General features: G+C 55.0%; 2 protein-coding genes across 3 annotated transcripts in view; one reads left to right on the top strand and one right to left on the bottom strand.

Moving 5' to 3' along the window:
- Positions 1-1,163: 1,163 nt before the first annotated feature.
- Positions 1,164-5,167, bottom strand: NELFE (negative elongation factor complex member E). 2 transcript variants are annotated; one of them, XM_075581669.1, is made up of 4 exons: positions 4,428-4,709; positions 3,361-3,457; positions 1,741-1,810; positions 1,164-1,563 (listed from the first exon to the last, which is right to left on the bottom strand). In XM_075581669.1, exons 1-4 carry the CDS (start codon positions 4,457-4,459, stop codon positions 1,349-1,351), a joined length of 414 nt encoding a protein of 137 aa, XP_075437784.1. In that variant the 5' UTR covers positions 4,460-4,709; the 3' UTR covers positions 1,164-1,348. The 2 variants fall into 2 exon arrangements, with proteins under 2 accessions (XP_075437784.1, XP_075437785.1); XM_075581670.1 differs by lacking the exon at positions 4,428-4,709 and adding an exon at positions 5,058-5,167 and having other exon boundaries at positions 1,171-1,563.
- An 81-nt stretch (positions 5,168-5,248) lies between these two features.
- Positions 5,249-15,311, top strand: part of SKIC2 (SKI2 subunit of superkiller complex) — a 54,190-nt gene continuing 44,127 nt past the window's right edge. Inside the window, 7 exon segments of the mRNA XM_075581668.1 lie at positions 5,249-5,354; positions 6,833-6,893; positions 7,032-7,153; positions 7,807-7,916; positions 11,374-11,491; positions 12,968-13,082; positions 13,257-13,331. Of these exon segments, the coding sequence (XP_075437783.1) occupies positions 6,881-6,893; positions 7,032-7,153; positions 7,807-7,916; positions 11,374-11,491; positions 12,968-13,082; positions 13,257-13,331 (553 nt within the window). The 5' untranslated portion in view covers positions 5,249-5,354; positions 6,833-6,880.

Genomic DNA, 15,311 nt, shown 5'->3' with positions numbered 1-15,311 from the left:
TATCCCTATGGGTACGGCACAGTGACACCCTGCGGTCACTGTGTGTATTACAGGAGGTATATCCCTATGGGTACGGCACGGTGACACCCTGCGGTCACTGTGTGTATTACAGGAGGTATATCCCTATGGGTGCGGCACAGTGACGGTGACACCCTGCGGTCACTGTGTGTATTACAGGAGGTATATCCCTATGGGTACGGCACAGTGACGGTGACACCCTGTGGTCACTGTGTGTATTACAGGAGGTATATCCCTATGGGTACGACACGGTGACACCCTGCGGTCACTGTGTGTATTACAGGAGGTATATCCCTATGGGTACAGCACAGTGACGGTGACACCCTGTGGTCACTGTGTGTATTACAGGAGGTATATCCCTATGGGTACGGCACAGTGACACCCTGTGGTCACTGTGTGTATTACAGGAGGTATATCCCTATGGGTACAGCACAATCTGAACGGCTGCTTTGACTTATATAGAATTACCCCAAAGGTCCACAAGACAAGGGAGGGACAAGTCAAGGTAATGGAGGTAAAAGTAGTCTAAAGAACAGAAGTAAAACGGGGCTGAAAACGTGACCGTCGCAGTTACCCTGTGGTCACTGTGTGTATTACAGGAGGTATATCCCTATGGGTACGACACGGTGACACCCTGCAGTCACGGTGTGTATTATAGGAGGTATATCCCTATGGGTACGGCACAGTGACGGTGACACCCTGCGGTCACTGTGGGTATTACAGGAGGTATATCCCTATGGGTACGGCACAGTGACGGTGACACCCTGCGGTCGCTGTGTGTATTACAGGAGGTATATCCCTATGGGTATGGCACAGTGACGGTGACACCCTGCGGTCACTGTGTGTATTACAGGAGGTATATCCATATGGGTACCGCACAGTAACGGTGACACCCTGCAGTCACTGTGTGTATTACAGGAGGTATATCCCTATGGGTATGGCACAGTGACACAGTGTGTATTACAGGAGGTATATCCCTATGGGTACAGCACAGTGACGGTGACACCCTGTGGTCACTGTGTATTACAGGAGGTATATCCCTATGGGTACGGCACGGTGACACCCTGTGGTCACTGTGTGTATTACAGGAGGTATATCCCTATGGGTACGGCACAGTGACACCCTGTGGTCACTGTGTGTATTACAGGAGGTATATCCCTATGGGTACGGCACGGTGACACCCTGCGGTCACTGTGTGTATTACAGGAGGTATATCCCTATGGGTACGGCACAGTGACGGTGACACCCTGCGGTCACTGTGTGTATTACAGGAGGTATATCCCTATGGGTACGGCACAGTGACACAGTGTGTATTACAGGAGGTATATCCCTATGGGTACGGCACAGTGACACAGTGTGTATTACAGGAGGTATATTTCTTTAGTTGGGGAGAGATGACCTTGAGTTTGCCCTCCAGGGTCCGCGAGCGCTTGAAGCCGCTGTTTTTGGTGCCAGACTTGATGGCGCTGATGGCGCCCGACTTCACCAGCATCTTGGCCTGTTCTGTTGCTGTTGCAGTGTCAACCGTGGGCTGATCAGAGAGAGCTGGGGGGGAGAGGAGGAGATGTTCTAAGAAGGGGGACCGAGAAGTGCGAGGGGGAGCGTGCACGGGGGGAAGGAGAAGGGAGAGATCGCGGGGGGGAGGAGGGAGAGATCGTGCGCGAGGGGGGGAGGGGGAGAAGGTTAGAGAGCACGCGCGCGGGGGTGGGAAAGGTCTCTCACATCTCTTGATTCCGGCCTGGCTTGTCTGGTTAGTCGACGTTTGCTTCTTCAGGGCGAGGAGAGCCTTTTTCTATAAGGAGGGAGAGACAGAACGACACTGAGTATTGTTAAGCAGAGGGGGGGATCCTCAGGGGCGGAGCTAGACACTGCACACTTATACACAGGGATATCCTCAGGGGCGGAGCTAGACACTGCACACTTATACACAGGGATATCCTCAGGGGCGGAGCTAGACACTGCACACTTATACACAGGGATATCCTCAGGGGCGGAGCTAGACACTGCACACTTATACACAGGGATATCCTCAGGGGCGGAGCTAGACACTGCACACTTATACACAGGGATATCCTCAGGGGCGGAGCTAGACACTGCACACTTATACACAGGGATATCCTCAGGGGCGGAGCTAGACACTGCACACTTATACACAGGGATATCCTCAGGGGCGGAGCTAGACACTGCACACTTATACACAGGGATATCCTCAGGGGCGGAGCTAGACACTGCACACTTATACACAGGGATATCCTCAGGGGCGGAGCTAGACACTGCACACTTATACACAGGGATATCCTCAGGGGCGGAGCTAGACACTGCACACTTATACACAGGGATATCCTCAGGGGCGGAGCTAGACACTGCACACTTATACACAGGGATATCCTCAGGGGCGGAGCTAGACACTGCACACTTATACACAGGGATATCCTCAGGGGCGGAGCTAGACACTGCACACTTATACACAGGGATATCCTCAGGGGCGGAGCTAGACACTGCACACTTATACACAGGGATATCCTCAGGGGCGGAGCTAGACACTGCACACTTATACACAGGGATATCCTCAGGGGCGGAGCTAGACACTCCACACTTATACACAGGGATATCCTCAGGGGCGGAGCTAGACACTCCACACTTATACACAGGGATATCCTCAGGGGCGGAGCTAGACACTGCACACTTATACACAGGGATATCCTCAGGGGCGGAGCTAGACACTGCACACTTATACACAGGGATATCCTCAGGGGCGGAGCTAGACACTGAGCACTGTTATACACAGGGGATGCTCAGGGGCGGAGCTAGAGACACAGAGCATTGTAATACACCGGGGGTCTCCGCAATGGTGGACCTAGATACAGAGCATTGTTATAGACAGATGCATCCTCTGGTGCAGAGCTGGTGTGTGCAGTGTTATACACAGGGGATTATCATGTCCAGAGCTAAAGATATTGAGCACTGTTATACACAGGGGGATCCTCAGGGGTGGAGCTAAAGATATTGAGCACTGTTATAGACAGGGGGATCCTCAGGGGCGGAGCTAAAGATATTGAGCACTGTTATACACAGGGGGATCCTCAGGGGCGGAGCTAAAGATATTGAGCACTGTTATACACAGGGGGATCCTCAGGGGCGGAGCTGGACCTAAAAGAAAAACAGATGGCTCCTTGCGAGCTGAGCTAGACATAAGATGGAGATCTCAGGGGTGGGGGTCAGAGACAAAGGGGGGTATACACAGGGGTGGAGCTAGAGTCCCTCATCCTTCAAAAAACTCCAAGCCACTCCTCAGGGGCGGGACTATCCTGATCACATGACACGATGGGGGGGGGGAGATACCTTCTTCTTCAGCTTGGCATACTTCCTCTGCAGAGTCTCCTCTTCCTCCGTCAGGCTAGGGGGGAGCAAGACCATGATGTCTGGGATAGGAGGGGACCTGAGGGGGGCGGAGATGGAAGATAAGTGAACCTGGGCAAAGGAGTGGTTATATACTGAAAAAGACATATCCCCCATTGACACACACTATAAATTATGGTGGATGAAAAAGGCGACAAAAGACCTCCACCGTTAGCATATAGCCAATAAAGAATATCACTTGTGAGCACATTCACATGTCTTAGGCTAAGGCCCCGCTCCCAGAGTAAGCGCGCCCGCACTGCAGACAGGCGGGGCGCTGACATACACAGACCGCGATATGCAGTCTGTAGGGAGCGGGAGCCGGAGCGGGAGGTGGGCGGGAATGGGAGGCTTGAGCGGGAGGGGGGCGTGGCTTGAGCGAAGGGACCCGCTACTCTCCCCCCCTCCCTCCCTCCCTCCACGGGCTCGGGCTAGAGCTGCTGATGGAAGTAATCACAAGCAACACACACACTCATACACACACGCAGGCACTCTCTCACACACACACGCAGGCACTCATACACATACACACACACAGAGGCAGGCACTCACGCACTTAGGCACACACATACAGGCACTCACGCTGCTTTCACTCCACACTCTTCCCCGCTCCCCGAAGACTCTCCTCCTCCCGAAGCCTCCACTCCTCATTGGCTCAAAGCCACACCATGTGACGCGTCAACGCTAGGGATCACCATTCTCTTGTATCCCGTAGCGGCTGACGCGTCACACCGTGTAGTGAGCTGTGCAGCCAGGGGGGACCGGGACCGGCTCGGGAGGATTCCCCTGCTGGTGGGGATAGCCCGTGCGGCCGCCCGCAGCGGGTCCCAGCCCTTAGACAGGTTTGCAGCCCTGCCTTTCACCATTATCACCTCGCATACAGTGCTTCCACTGCAGCAAGGGATTCTGGGAAATGACATGCAAATGAGCACACAGTGCCACCTTTTTTTCTTCTTATAATTTGTATATGTGAATCATGTGACAATGTATGATTCTACATTCTTACCTACCCTGCCAATCGTTTGGGGCTCCTGTTATACATGTGTCATAACCCTGATTGAGTGCCTAACATACTGGTTGCCCTTCCGTTTCAATCAATCCTTCCAGTCAGGGTAACTCAGCAGCTACAATGTATCCTTATATTACTAGGGTAACATTATCTATTGTTAGTGTCACATTTTGCAGCTCAAACTGCGGGGAACATTGGCAACAAATGATCACAAACAGGAAAGTGTCACACAGATCTTGCACTGCTGGGGAGGTGGGATAAAGCTGCTATAGAAATCACAGGATGCTCAGTATATAAAAGCTTATTAACAATGGCATTAAGAGATTAATACAAATGTTTAACAAAAAATAAAACAGCCACTATTATCTAATACTACCGAACTGATTTATTTTGTAAAAATGTATGCATCTATATATAAAATATTTCACATGTTTTGCTGCTTTTATAGTATTATATAATATTTCTATACACTATATATACAGAGAGAAAATATTCACACCTAAACCATATTGACACACAGACACACAGACACACAGACACACAGACACACAGACACACAGACACACAGACACACAGACACACAGACACACAGACACACAGACACACAGACACACAGACACGTTATATTTACCTCTCCTGTCTGCTTGCTGGTCGCTTTCCTTTAACGTCACTGCCTCAGCGCCAGAGCTAATACACGGCGACTTGCCAGCCAGCAGCTTCCCGTGTCAGCCAACCACTGACGTCACTAGGAGCCTCGGCAATCCGCGCCACACCCCTCGCTTTCGCCACACTTTGCCTCCCCCCCCCCCCCCGCCGACCAAGACGCGCTTCCGCCACACATCGACGTCACGGCCCTGCCGTCCCGCCATGTTGCTATCCCCGCCACCCTGGCAGCTGCAGGACAGGACTGTGCTTCTGAACTAGAAGGGTAATTAATTGCTGATTAATTGCTGATTAATAGCTGATTGATGTGTTTTCTTTGAATGACAGGTATCTTTTGCTCGCCCCTGCCAAATATGGATTTGGTGTTTCTGACCCGCAGAGCTGACAATCTGATTCCTCCCAGCTCCCTTACACCCTAGCGTATAAATATATATATATATATATATATATATATATATATATATATATATATATATATAATATATATAATATATATATATATATATATATATATATATATATATATATATCCCCCTCTCTAGGAGTGCAATGGTTACACCAACCCAGGTGGTTATCATACAGAGTATGTACACATACATACATACACACACACACACACACACACATACACACACACACACACACACACACCCTGTTTGGGAGTAGGTGAGGGGGAAAGAGGTGGGTTCCCCCAGAGGGTAGAGATGAGGGGTCACTGAGGGTTTCGGGATGAACACTACGTTATACAGAGAAGGAATACAAGCGGCCATGCTGGGTTTCCTCCCCGGGCACCGCTCCTCTGCCAGGTCTGAACGTACGTCTCAAACTGGGCAGTGTGGTGACGGCGCCCCCTATCACGTAGCGGGCAGTGTTGTGACGGCGCCCCCTATCACGTAGGGGGCAGTGTGGTGGGGCAGTGTGGTGGGGCAACACCTCCAAATGCGTAGGGGGCAGTGTGATGGTGCACCACCTCCAAATGTGTAGGGGGCAGTGTGGTGGTGCACCACCTCCAAATGCGTAGGGGGCAGTGTGGTGGTGCACCACCTCCAAATGCGTAGGGGGCACTGTGGTGGGGCACCACCTCCAAATGCGTAGGGGGCACTGTGGTGGGGCACCACCTCCAAATGCGTATGGGGCACTGGTGGGGCACCACCTCCAATTGCGTAGGGCTTGTGTGGGAATCACCACCAAACGCAGAGGGGGCAGTAATGAGCACCACAGCCAAACGCGCATGGGGTAGAGTTGAAGTCTGGGGTGGCTCAGCTTTGGGGACCTATTCTCACCCCCCCCCCCCTCCTCCATCCCAATTTGGGGGAGCACCGCCTTGCTCTTCGAATCACTTAACTAAGGGGTACGCAAACTTTTCCCCCTGCCCGCGCCGCCCTCCTTACCTTGTCTTCGGCGTCCAGTGACGCGCGCGTGCCATGGCGACATGTCCACCGCAGACGTGGCAGGTGCCTCACGCGATCCCCCGGCATTTCATTTAAATGCCTTGGGGAAGACCGCGGGGCCCCTGTAACCGCCGCGGCCCCCCTGGAAAATCAGACCCGCCCCCCCCCCCAGTTTGCGCACTTTTGATTGAACTAATATTGTTGCATCCGCACTAATCAGATATTTGTCGTCGCTAGGAAATGTGTGTGTGTGTGTGTGTGTGTGTGTGTGTGTGTGTGTGTGTGTGTGTGTGTGTGTATATATATATATATATATATATATATATATTCATTCCATTATTTTTTATTCCAGCCTCTCATCTAACACCAGACTCTCCTATGAGATCCACATCTCTGCAGAATGGCCAAGCTAGGTGAGAAATACAAGTGTGTGTGTGTGTGTGTGTGTGTGTGTGTGTGTGTGTATGTATATATATAATGTGTATATGTATGTGTGTATATATATATATGTGTATGTATTTTTTATAATGTTTAATTGCTTCTCCTTGCAGATCTCTCGGGGAGGGATCCCCTGGATCTCCCCCTCTCTATCTTGGAAGTGGGTCTCGCCGGGAGACTGGAGCTGATCACCAATCCCCCCAAATCTAATGGATCCCCCTTCCTTTTATCCACCGTGAGTATGCTCAGCGCGGGAGCAAAACGTGTTCCCCTATAGAACCCCCCCCCCCCCCATGCATTCCCCTATAGAACACCCCACTTGCGTTCATCTGTAGAGCCTCCCTTTGCTGTCCCCATATAGAACAACCCCTTGTGCCCTCCTATAGAGACAAAAAGGGGGTGTTCTATAGGGAGCAGCCCTTTTGCTTTCCCCTATGGAAACCCCCTTCACATTTTAGAAATCATCTCTGCTTCCGAGAAAAGCGCTATATGAAATAAAGTTATTATTGTTGTTATTTGCAATGCATTCTGGGCCCTGTAGCTCTGATCTCTCTCTCTGGTTCTGGGTTTGCAATGCATTCTGGGCCTGCAATGCATTCTGGGAACTGCAGTTCTGAACTCTCACTGCTTCAGTGTTTGCAATGCATTCTGGGCCCTGTAGCCCTGATCTCTTTCTGGTTCTGGGTTTGCAATGCATTCTGGGCCCTGTACCTCTGATCTCTTTCTGGTTCTGGATTTGCAATGCATTCTGGGCCCTGTAGCTCTGATCTCTCTCTGGTTCTGGGCCTGCAATGCATTCTGGGCCCTGTAGCTCTGATCTCTCTCTGGTTCAGTGTTTGCAATGCATTCTGGTTCTTGTAGTCCTGATCTCCCCTCCCCCTCTCTCAGATGCCTCATGGGTTACCCCCGTACACTGTGGATCTGGCCTTTGAAGTGGGTCACAGGTACCTTACTGACCCAGACTGGCTTTCCCTTCATCACTTCGACAGGAACCAGAGGTAAGGGCGCTGTCCTGTCCTAGAGGTGCCAGGCTCTGTATATCCCCCTGTGCCAGCCCTAGAGGTGCCAGCCTCTGTATATATATCCCATGTGCCAGCCCTAGAGGTGCCAGGCTCTGTATATCCCCCTGTGCCAGTCCTAGAGGTGCCATCCTCTGTATATATCCCCCTGTGCTAGTCCTAGAGGTGCCAGGCTCTGTATATCCCCCTGTGCCAGTCCTAGAGGTGCCATGCTCTGTATATATCCCCCTGTGCTAGTCCTAGAGGTGTCAGGCTCTGTATCTCCCCCTGTGCCAGGCTCTGTATATCCCCCTGTGCCAGCCCTAGAGGTGCCATGCTCTGTATATCCCCCTGTGCTAGTCCTAGAGGTGCCAGGCTCTGTATATCCCCCTGTGCCAGCCCTAGAGGTGCCAGGCTCTGTATATCCCCCTGTGCCAGCCCTAGAGGTGCCAAGCTCTGTATATCCCCCTATGCCAGCCCTAGAGGTGCCAGGCTCTGTATCTCCCCCTGTGCCAGCCCTAGAGGTGCCAGGCTCTGTATATCCCCCTGTGCCAGCCCTAGAGGTGCCAAGCTCTGTATATCCCCCTGTGCCAGCCCTAGAGGTGCCAGGCTCTGTATCTCCCCCTGTGCCAGACCTAGAGGTGCCAGGCTCTGTATATCCCCCTGTGCCAGCCCTAGAGGTGCCAGGCTCTATATATCCCCCTGTGCCAGCCATAGAGGTGCCAGGCTCTGTATATATCACCCTGTGCCAGCCCTAGAGGTGCCAGGCTCTATGTATCCCCCTGTGCCAGCCCTAGAGGTGCCAGGCTCTGTATATCCCCCTGTGCCAGCCCTAGAGGTGCCAGGCCCTGTTTCTCCCCCTGTGCCAGCCCTAGAGGTGTCAGGCTCTGTATATCCCCCTGTGCCAGCCCTAGAGGTGCCAGGCCCTGTTTCTCCCCCTGTGCCAGTCCTAGAGGTGCCAGGCTCTGTGTATCCCCCTGTACCAGCCCTAGAGGTGCCAGGCCCTGTTTCTCCCCCTGTGCCAGCCCTAGAGGTGCCAGGCTCTGTATATCCCCCTGTGCCAGCCCTAGAGGTGCCAGGCTCTGTATATCCCCATGTTCCAGCCCTAGAGGTGCCATCCTCTGTATATATCCCCCTGTGCTAGTCCTAGAGGTGTCAGGCTCTGTATCTCCCCCTGTGCCAGGCTCTGTATATCCCCCTGTGCCAGCCCTAGAGGTGCCATGCTCTGTATATCCCCCTGTGCTAGTCCTAGAGGTGCCAGGCTCTGTATATCCCCCTGTGCCAGCCCTAGAGGTGCCAGGCTCTGTATATCCCCCTGTGCCAGCCCTAGAGGTGCCAAGCTCTGTATATCCCCCTATGCCAGCCCTAGAGGTGCCAGGCTCTGTATCTCCCCCTTTGCCAGCCCTAGAGGTGCCAGGCTCTGTATATCCCCCTGTGCTAGCCCTAGAGGTGCCAAGCTCTGTATATCCCCCTGTGCCAGCCCTAGAGGTGCCAGGCTCTGTATATATCACCCTGTGCCAGCCCTAGAGGTGCCAGGCTCTATGTATCCCCCTGTGCCAGCCCTAGAGGTGCCAGGCTCTGTATATCCCCCTGTGCCAGCCCTAGAGGTGCCAGGCCCTGTTTCTCCCCCTGTGCCAGCCCTAGAGGTGTCAGGCTCTGTATATCACCCTGTGCCAGCCCTAGAGGTGCCAGGCCCTGTTTCTCCCCCTGTGCCAGCCCTAGAGGTGCCAGGCTCTGTATATCCCCCTTTGCCAGCCCTAGAGGTGCCAGGCTCTGTATATCCCCCTGTGCCAGCCCTAGAGGTGCCAAGCTCTGTATATCCCCCTATGCCAGCCCTAGAGGTGCCAGGCTCTGTATCTCCCCCTGTGCCAGCCCTAGAGGTGCCAGGCTCTGTATATCCCCCTGTGCCAGCCCTAGAGGTGCCAAGCTCTGTATATCCCCCTGTGCCAGCCCTAGAGGTGCCAGGCTCTGTATCTCCCCCTGTGCCAGACCTAGAGGTGCCAGGCTCTGTATATCCCCCTGTGCCAGCCCTAGAGGTGCCAGGCTCTATATATCCCCCTGTGCCAGCCATAGAGGTGCCAGGCTCTGTATATATCACCCTGTGCCAGCCCTAGAGGTGCCAGGCTCTATGTATCCCCCTGTGCCAGCCCTAGAGGTGCCAGGCTCTGTATATCCCCCTGTGCCAGCCCTAGAGGTGCCAGGCCCTGTTTCTCCCCCTGTGCCAGCCCTAGAGGTGTCAGGCTCTGTATATCCCCCTGTGCCAGCCCTAGAGGTGCCAGGCCCTGTTTCTCCCCCTGTGCCAGTCCTAGAGGTGCCAGGCTCTGTGTATCCCCCTGTACCAGCCCTAGAGGTGCCAGGCCCTGTTTCTCCCCCTGTGCCAGCCCTAGAGGTGCCAGGCTCTGTATATCCCCCTGTGCCAGCCCTAGAGGTGCCAGGCTCTGTATATCCCCATGTTCCAGCCCTAGAGGTGCCATCCTCTGTATATATCCCCCTGTGCTAGTCCTAGAGGTGTCAGGCTCTGTATCTCCCCCTGTGCCAGGCTCTGTATATCCCCCTGTGCCAGCCCTAGAGGTGCCATGCTCTGTATATCCCCCTGTGCTAGTCCTAGAGGTGCCAGGCTCTGTATATCCCCCTGTGCCAGCCCTAGAGGTGCCAGGCTCTGTATATCCCCCTGTGCCAGCCCTAGAGGTGCCAAGCTCTGTATATCCCCCTATGCCAGCCCTAGAGGTGCCAGGCTCTGTATCTCCCCCTTTGCCAGCCCTAGAGGTGCCAGGCTCTGTATATCCCCCTGTGCTAGCCCTAGAGGTGCCAAGCTCTGTATATCCCCCTGTGCCAGCCCTAGAGGTGCCAGGCTCTGTATATATCACCCTGTGCCAGCCCTAGAGGTGCCAGGCTCTATGTATCCCCCTGTGCCAGCCCTAGAGGTGCCAGGCTCTGTATATCCCCCTGTGCCAGCCCTAGAGGTGCCAGGCCCTGTTTCTCCCCCTGTGCCAGCCCTAGAGGTGTCAGGCTCTGTATATCACCCTGTGCCAGCCCTAGAGGTGCCAGGCCCTGTTTCTCCCCCTGTGCCAGCCCTAGAGGTGCCAGGCTCTGTATATCCCCCTTTGCCAGCCCTAGAGGTGCCAGGCTCTGTATATCCCCCTGTGCCAGCCCTAGAGGTGCCAGGCTCTGTATATCCCCCTGTGCCAGCCCTAGAGGTGCCAGGCCCTGTTTCTCCCCCTGTGCCAGTCCTAGAGGTGCCAGGCTCTGTATATCCCCCTGTGCCAGCCCTAGAGGTGCCAGGCTCTGTATATCCCCCTGTGCCTGTCCTAGAGGTGCCAGGCTCTGTATATCTCCCTGTGCCAGCCCTAGAGGTGCCAGGCTCTGTATATCCCCCTGTACCAGCCCTAGAGGTGCCAGGCTCTGTATATCCCCCTGTGCCAGTCCTAGAGGTGCCAGGCTCTGTATATCCCCCCAGGTCGTGGGCTCGGCTGAAGAACTTGCACTCTCTCTGTCACACGGATGTGACCGCCCCACGCACGGAGCTCAGCGTGGAACGAAACGAGGCCACGGGAGAACTGCGTGGAATCAATGAGGTGCGATGCTCTGCGTCAGAGGGGTTACCGGTGCAATGCTCCGCGGGAGTGGGTTAGCGGTGCGATGCTCTGCGTCAGAGGGGTAACCGGTGCAATGCTCTGCGGGAGTGGGTTAGCCGTGCGATGCTCTGCGGGAGGGGGTTAGTGGTGCGATGCTCTGCGGGAGGGGGTTAGCGATGCGATGCTCTGTGGAGGGGGTTAGTGGTGCGATGCTCTGCATCAGGGGGGGTTAGCGGTGCAATGCTCTGCGGGAGGGGGTTAGCGGTGCAATGCTCTGCGGGAGGGGGTTAGCGGTGCGATGCTCTGCGGGAGGGGGTTAGCGGTGCGATGCTCTGCGGAAGGGGGTTAGCGGTGCGATGCTCTGCGGGAGGGGGTTAGCGGTGCGATGATCTGTGGGAGGGGGTTAGCGGTGCGATACTCTGCGTCAGGGGGGTTAGCGGTGCAATGCTCTGCGGGAGGGGGTTAGAGGTGCGATGTTCTGTGGAGGGGGTTCGCGGTGCGATGCTCTGTGGAGGGGGTTAGCGGTGCGATGCTCTGTGGAGGGGGTTAGCGGTGCGATGCTCTGCGTCAGGGGGGGTAGCGGTGCGATGCTCTGTGGAGGGGGTTAGCAGTGCGATGCTCTGCGGGAGGGGGTTAGCGGTGCGATGCTCTGCGGGAGGGGTTAGCGGTGCAATGCTCTGCGGGAGGGGGTTAGCGGTGCGATGCTCTGCGGGAGGGGGTTAGCGGTGCGATGCTCTGTGGAGGAGGTTAGCGGTGCGATGCTCTGTGGAGGGGGTTAGCGGTGCGATGCTCTGTGGAGGGGGTTAGCGGTGCGATGCTCTGCGGGAGGGGGTTAGCGGTGCGATGCTCTGCGGGAGGGGGTTAGCGGTGCGATGCTCTGTGGGAGGGGGTTAGCGGTGCGATGCTCTGCGGTCTGGGTTGGGTTAATGGCGCAACACAGCAGTTTCAAAAAGTATTTTCTCTCTCTCCCCCTCTCTCTCCCCCTCTCTCCCCCTCTCTCTTCCCCTCTCTCTCCCCTTCTCTCTCCCCCTCTCTCCCTCCCCCTCTCTCCCTCTCCCTCCCCTTTCTCTCTCTCCCCCTCTCTCCCCCTGCCCCTCTCTCTCACCCCCTCTCTCTCTCCCCCCTCTCTCTCTCCCCCCCCTCTCTGTCTCCTCTCTCTCTCTCTCTCCCCCTCTATCCCCCCTCTCTCCCCCCCTCTCTCTCTCTCTCCCCCTTTCTCTCTCTCCCCCTCTCCCTCTCTCCCCCTCTCTCTCCCCCTCTCTCTCTCCCCCCTCTGTCTCCCCGCCTCTCTCTCTCCCTCTCTCTCTCTCCCTCTCTCCCTCTCTCTCTCCCCTCTTCCCCCATTCTCTCCCCTCTTCCCCTCTCTCTCCTCCTCTCTCTCTCTCCCCCCCTCTCTCTCTCTCCCTCTCTCTCTCCCCTCTTCCCCCATTCTCTCCCCTCTTCCCCATTCTCTCCCCCCCCCCCCCATTCTCCCAGGTCTCCGTGGATCAGACGGGTCTCTCTGCTCAGAACTCGCTCTCCCTGCAGCGTCCCCCCGGACCCCCTTCCCAGTCTGTGCGAGGCAGCACCTGTAACTTCCCCTTCTGGCCAGGTAGGGGAGAGGAGGGAGGCGCGCGCGTGTCTGCGTGTGCGTGCGTGTGTGCGTGCGTGTGTGCGTGCGTGTGCGTGCGTGTGCGTGTGTGCGTGTGCGTGTGATCAATCACTAATATCACTCATTTCTTTCTCTCTCTCTTTCTCTCTCTTTTTTTCTCTCTCCCCTTCTCAGGAGGTATGGATGAACCCTCTCTAGAACAGATAAAGGCCCTAAATGATGAGGATGAGGCTCTAGACTTTGAAAAAGGTACCAACGCTGACCCTATTACCTTATAGGAATCCCCTGTGTGTGAGACGCCCTCTTATCCCATCACAGGGGGGCACCGCTGACCCTATTACCTTATAGGAATCCCCTGTGTGTGAGACGCCCTCTTATCCCATCACAGGGGGGCACCGCTGACCCTATTACCTTATAGGAATCCCCTGTGTGTGAGACGCCCTCTTATCCCATCACAGGGAGGCACCGCTGACCCTATTACCTTATAGGAATCCCGTGTGTGAGACGCCCTCTTATCCCATCACAGGGGGGCACCGCTGACCCTATTACCTTATAGGAATCCCCTGTGTGTGAGACGCCCTCTTATCCCATCACAGGGAGGCACCGCTGACCCTATTACCTTATAGGAATCCCCTGTGTGTGAGACGCCCTCTTATCCCATCACAGGGAGGCACCGCTGACCCTATTACCTTATAGGAATCCGCTGTGTGTGAGACGCCCTCTTATCCCATCACAGGGAGGCACCGCTGTCCCTATTACCTTATAGGAATCCCCTGTGTGTGACGCCCCCTTATCCCATCACAGGGAGGCACCGCTGTCCCTATTACCTTATAGGAATCCCGTGTGTGTGAGACGCCCTCTTATCCCATCACAGGGAGGCGCCGCTGACCCTATTACCTTATAGGAATCCCGTGTGTGTGAGACGCCCTCTTATCCCATCACAGGGAGGCGCCGCTGACCCTATTACCTTATAGGAATCCTGTGTGTGAGACGCCCTCTTATCCCATCACAGGGAGGCGCCGCTGTCCCTATTACCTTATAGGAATCCCGTGTGTGTGACACCCTCTTATCCCATCACAGGGAGGCACCGCTGTCACTATTACCTTATAGGAATCCTGTGTGTGAGACGCCCTCTTATCCCATCACAGGGGGGCACCGCTGTCCCTATTACCTTATAGGAATCCTGTGTGTGAGACGCCCTCTTATCCCATCACAGGGAGGCACCGCTGACCCTATTACCTTATAGGAATCCTGTGTGTGAGACGCCCTCTTATCCCATCACAGGGAGGCACCGCTGTCCCTATTACCTTATAGGAATCCTGTGTGTGAGACGCCCTCTTATCCCATCACAGGGAGGCACCGCTGTCCCTATTACCTTATAGGAATCCTGTGTGTGAGACGCCCTCTTATCCCATCACAGGGGGGCACCGCTGACCCTATTACCTTATAGGAATCCTGTGTGTGAGACGCCCTCTTATCCCATCACAGGGAGGCACCACTGTCCCTATTACCTTATAGGAATCCTGTGTGTGAGACGCCCTCTTATCCCATCACAGGGGGGCACCGCTGACCCTATTACCTTATAAGAATCCCATGTGTGAGAGGCCCTCTTATCCAATCACAGGGAGGCACCGCTGACCCTATTACCTTATAGAAATCCCGTTTGTGAGAAGCCCTCTTATCCCATCACAGGGAGCACCGCTGACCCTATTACCTTATAGGAATCCCCTGTGTGTGAGACGCCCTCTTATCCCATCACAGGGAGGCACCGCTGACCCTATTACCTTATAGGAATCCTGTGTGTGAGACGCCCTCTTATCCCATCACAGGGAGGCACCGCTGACCCTATTACCTTATAGGAATCCCGTGTGTGAGACGCTCTCTTATCCCATCACAGGGAGGCGCCGCTGACCCTATTACCTTATAGGAATCCTGTGTGAGACGCCCTCTTATCCCATCACAGGGAGGCACCGCTGACCCTATTACCTTATAGGAATCCCGTGTGTGAGAGGCCCTCTTATCCAATCACAGGGAGGCACCGCTGACCCTATTACCTTATAGAAATCCCGTTTGTGAGAAGCCCTCTTATCCCATCACAGGGAGGCACCGCTGACCCTATTACCTTATAGGAATCCCCTGTGTGTGAGACGCCCTCTTATCCCATCACAGGGAGGCACCGCTGACCCTATTACCTTATAGGAATCCCGTGTGTGAGACGCCCTCTTATCC

This window comes from Ascaphus truei, unplaced genomic scaffold (assembly GCF_040206685.1).
Source record: "Ascaphus truei isolate aAscTru1 unplaced genomic scaffold, aAscTru1.hap1 HAP1_SCAFFOLD_1473, whole genome shotgun sequence".
Taxonomy (NCBI): Eukaryota; Metazoa; Chordata; class Amphibia; order Anura; family Ascaphidae; genus Ascaphus; species Ascaphus truei.
This window is presented reverse-complemented; position numbering and strand designations above follow the sequence as displayed.

Coding starts and splice junctions, on each gene's coding strand:
- NELFE (XM_075581669.1), bottom strand. CDS start 4,459: ATGTATAACAGGAGCCCCAAACGATTGGCAGG. Junction 1,811..3,360: donor ATGCCAAGCTGAAGAAGAAG/GTATCTCCCCCC, acceptor CCCTCCTTATAG/AAAAAGGCTCTCCTCGCCCT. Junction 1,564..1,740: donor CCAGGCCGGAATCAAGAGAT/GTGAGAGACCTT, acceptor TCTCCCCCCCAG/CTCTCTCTGATCAGCCCACG.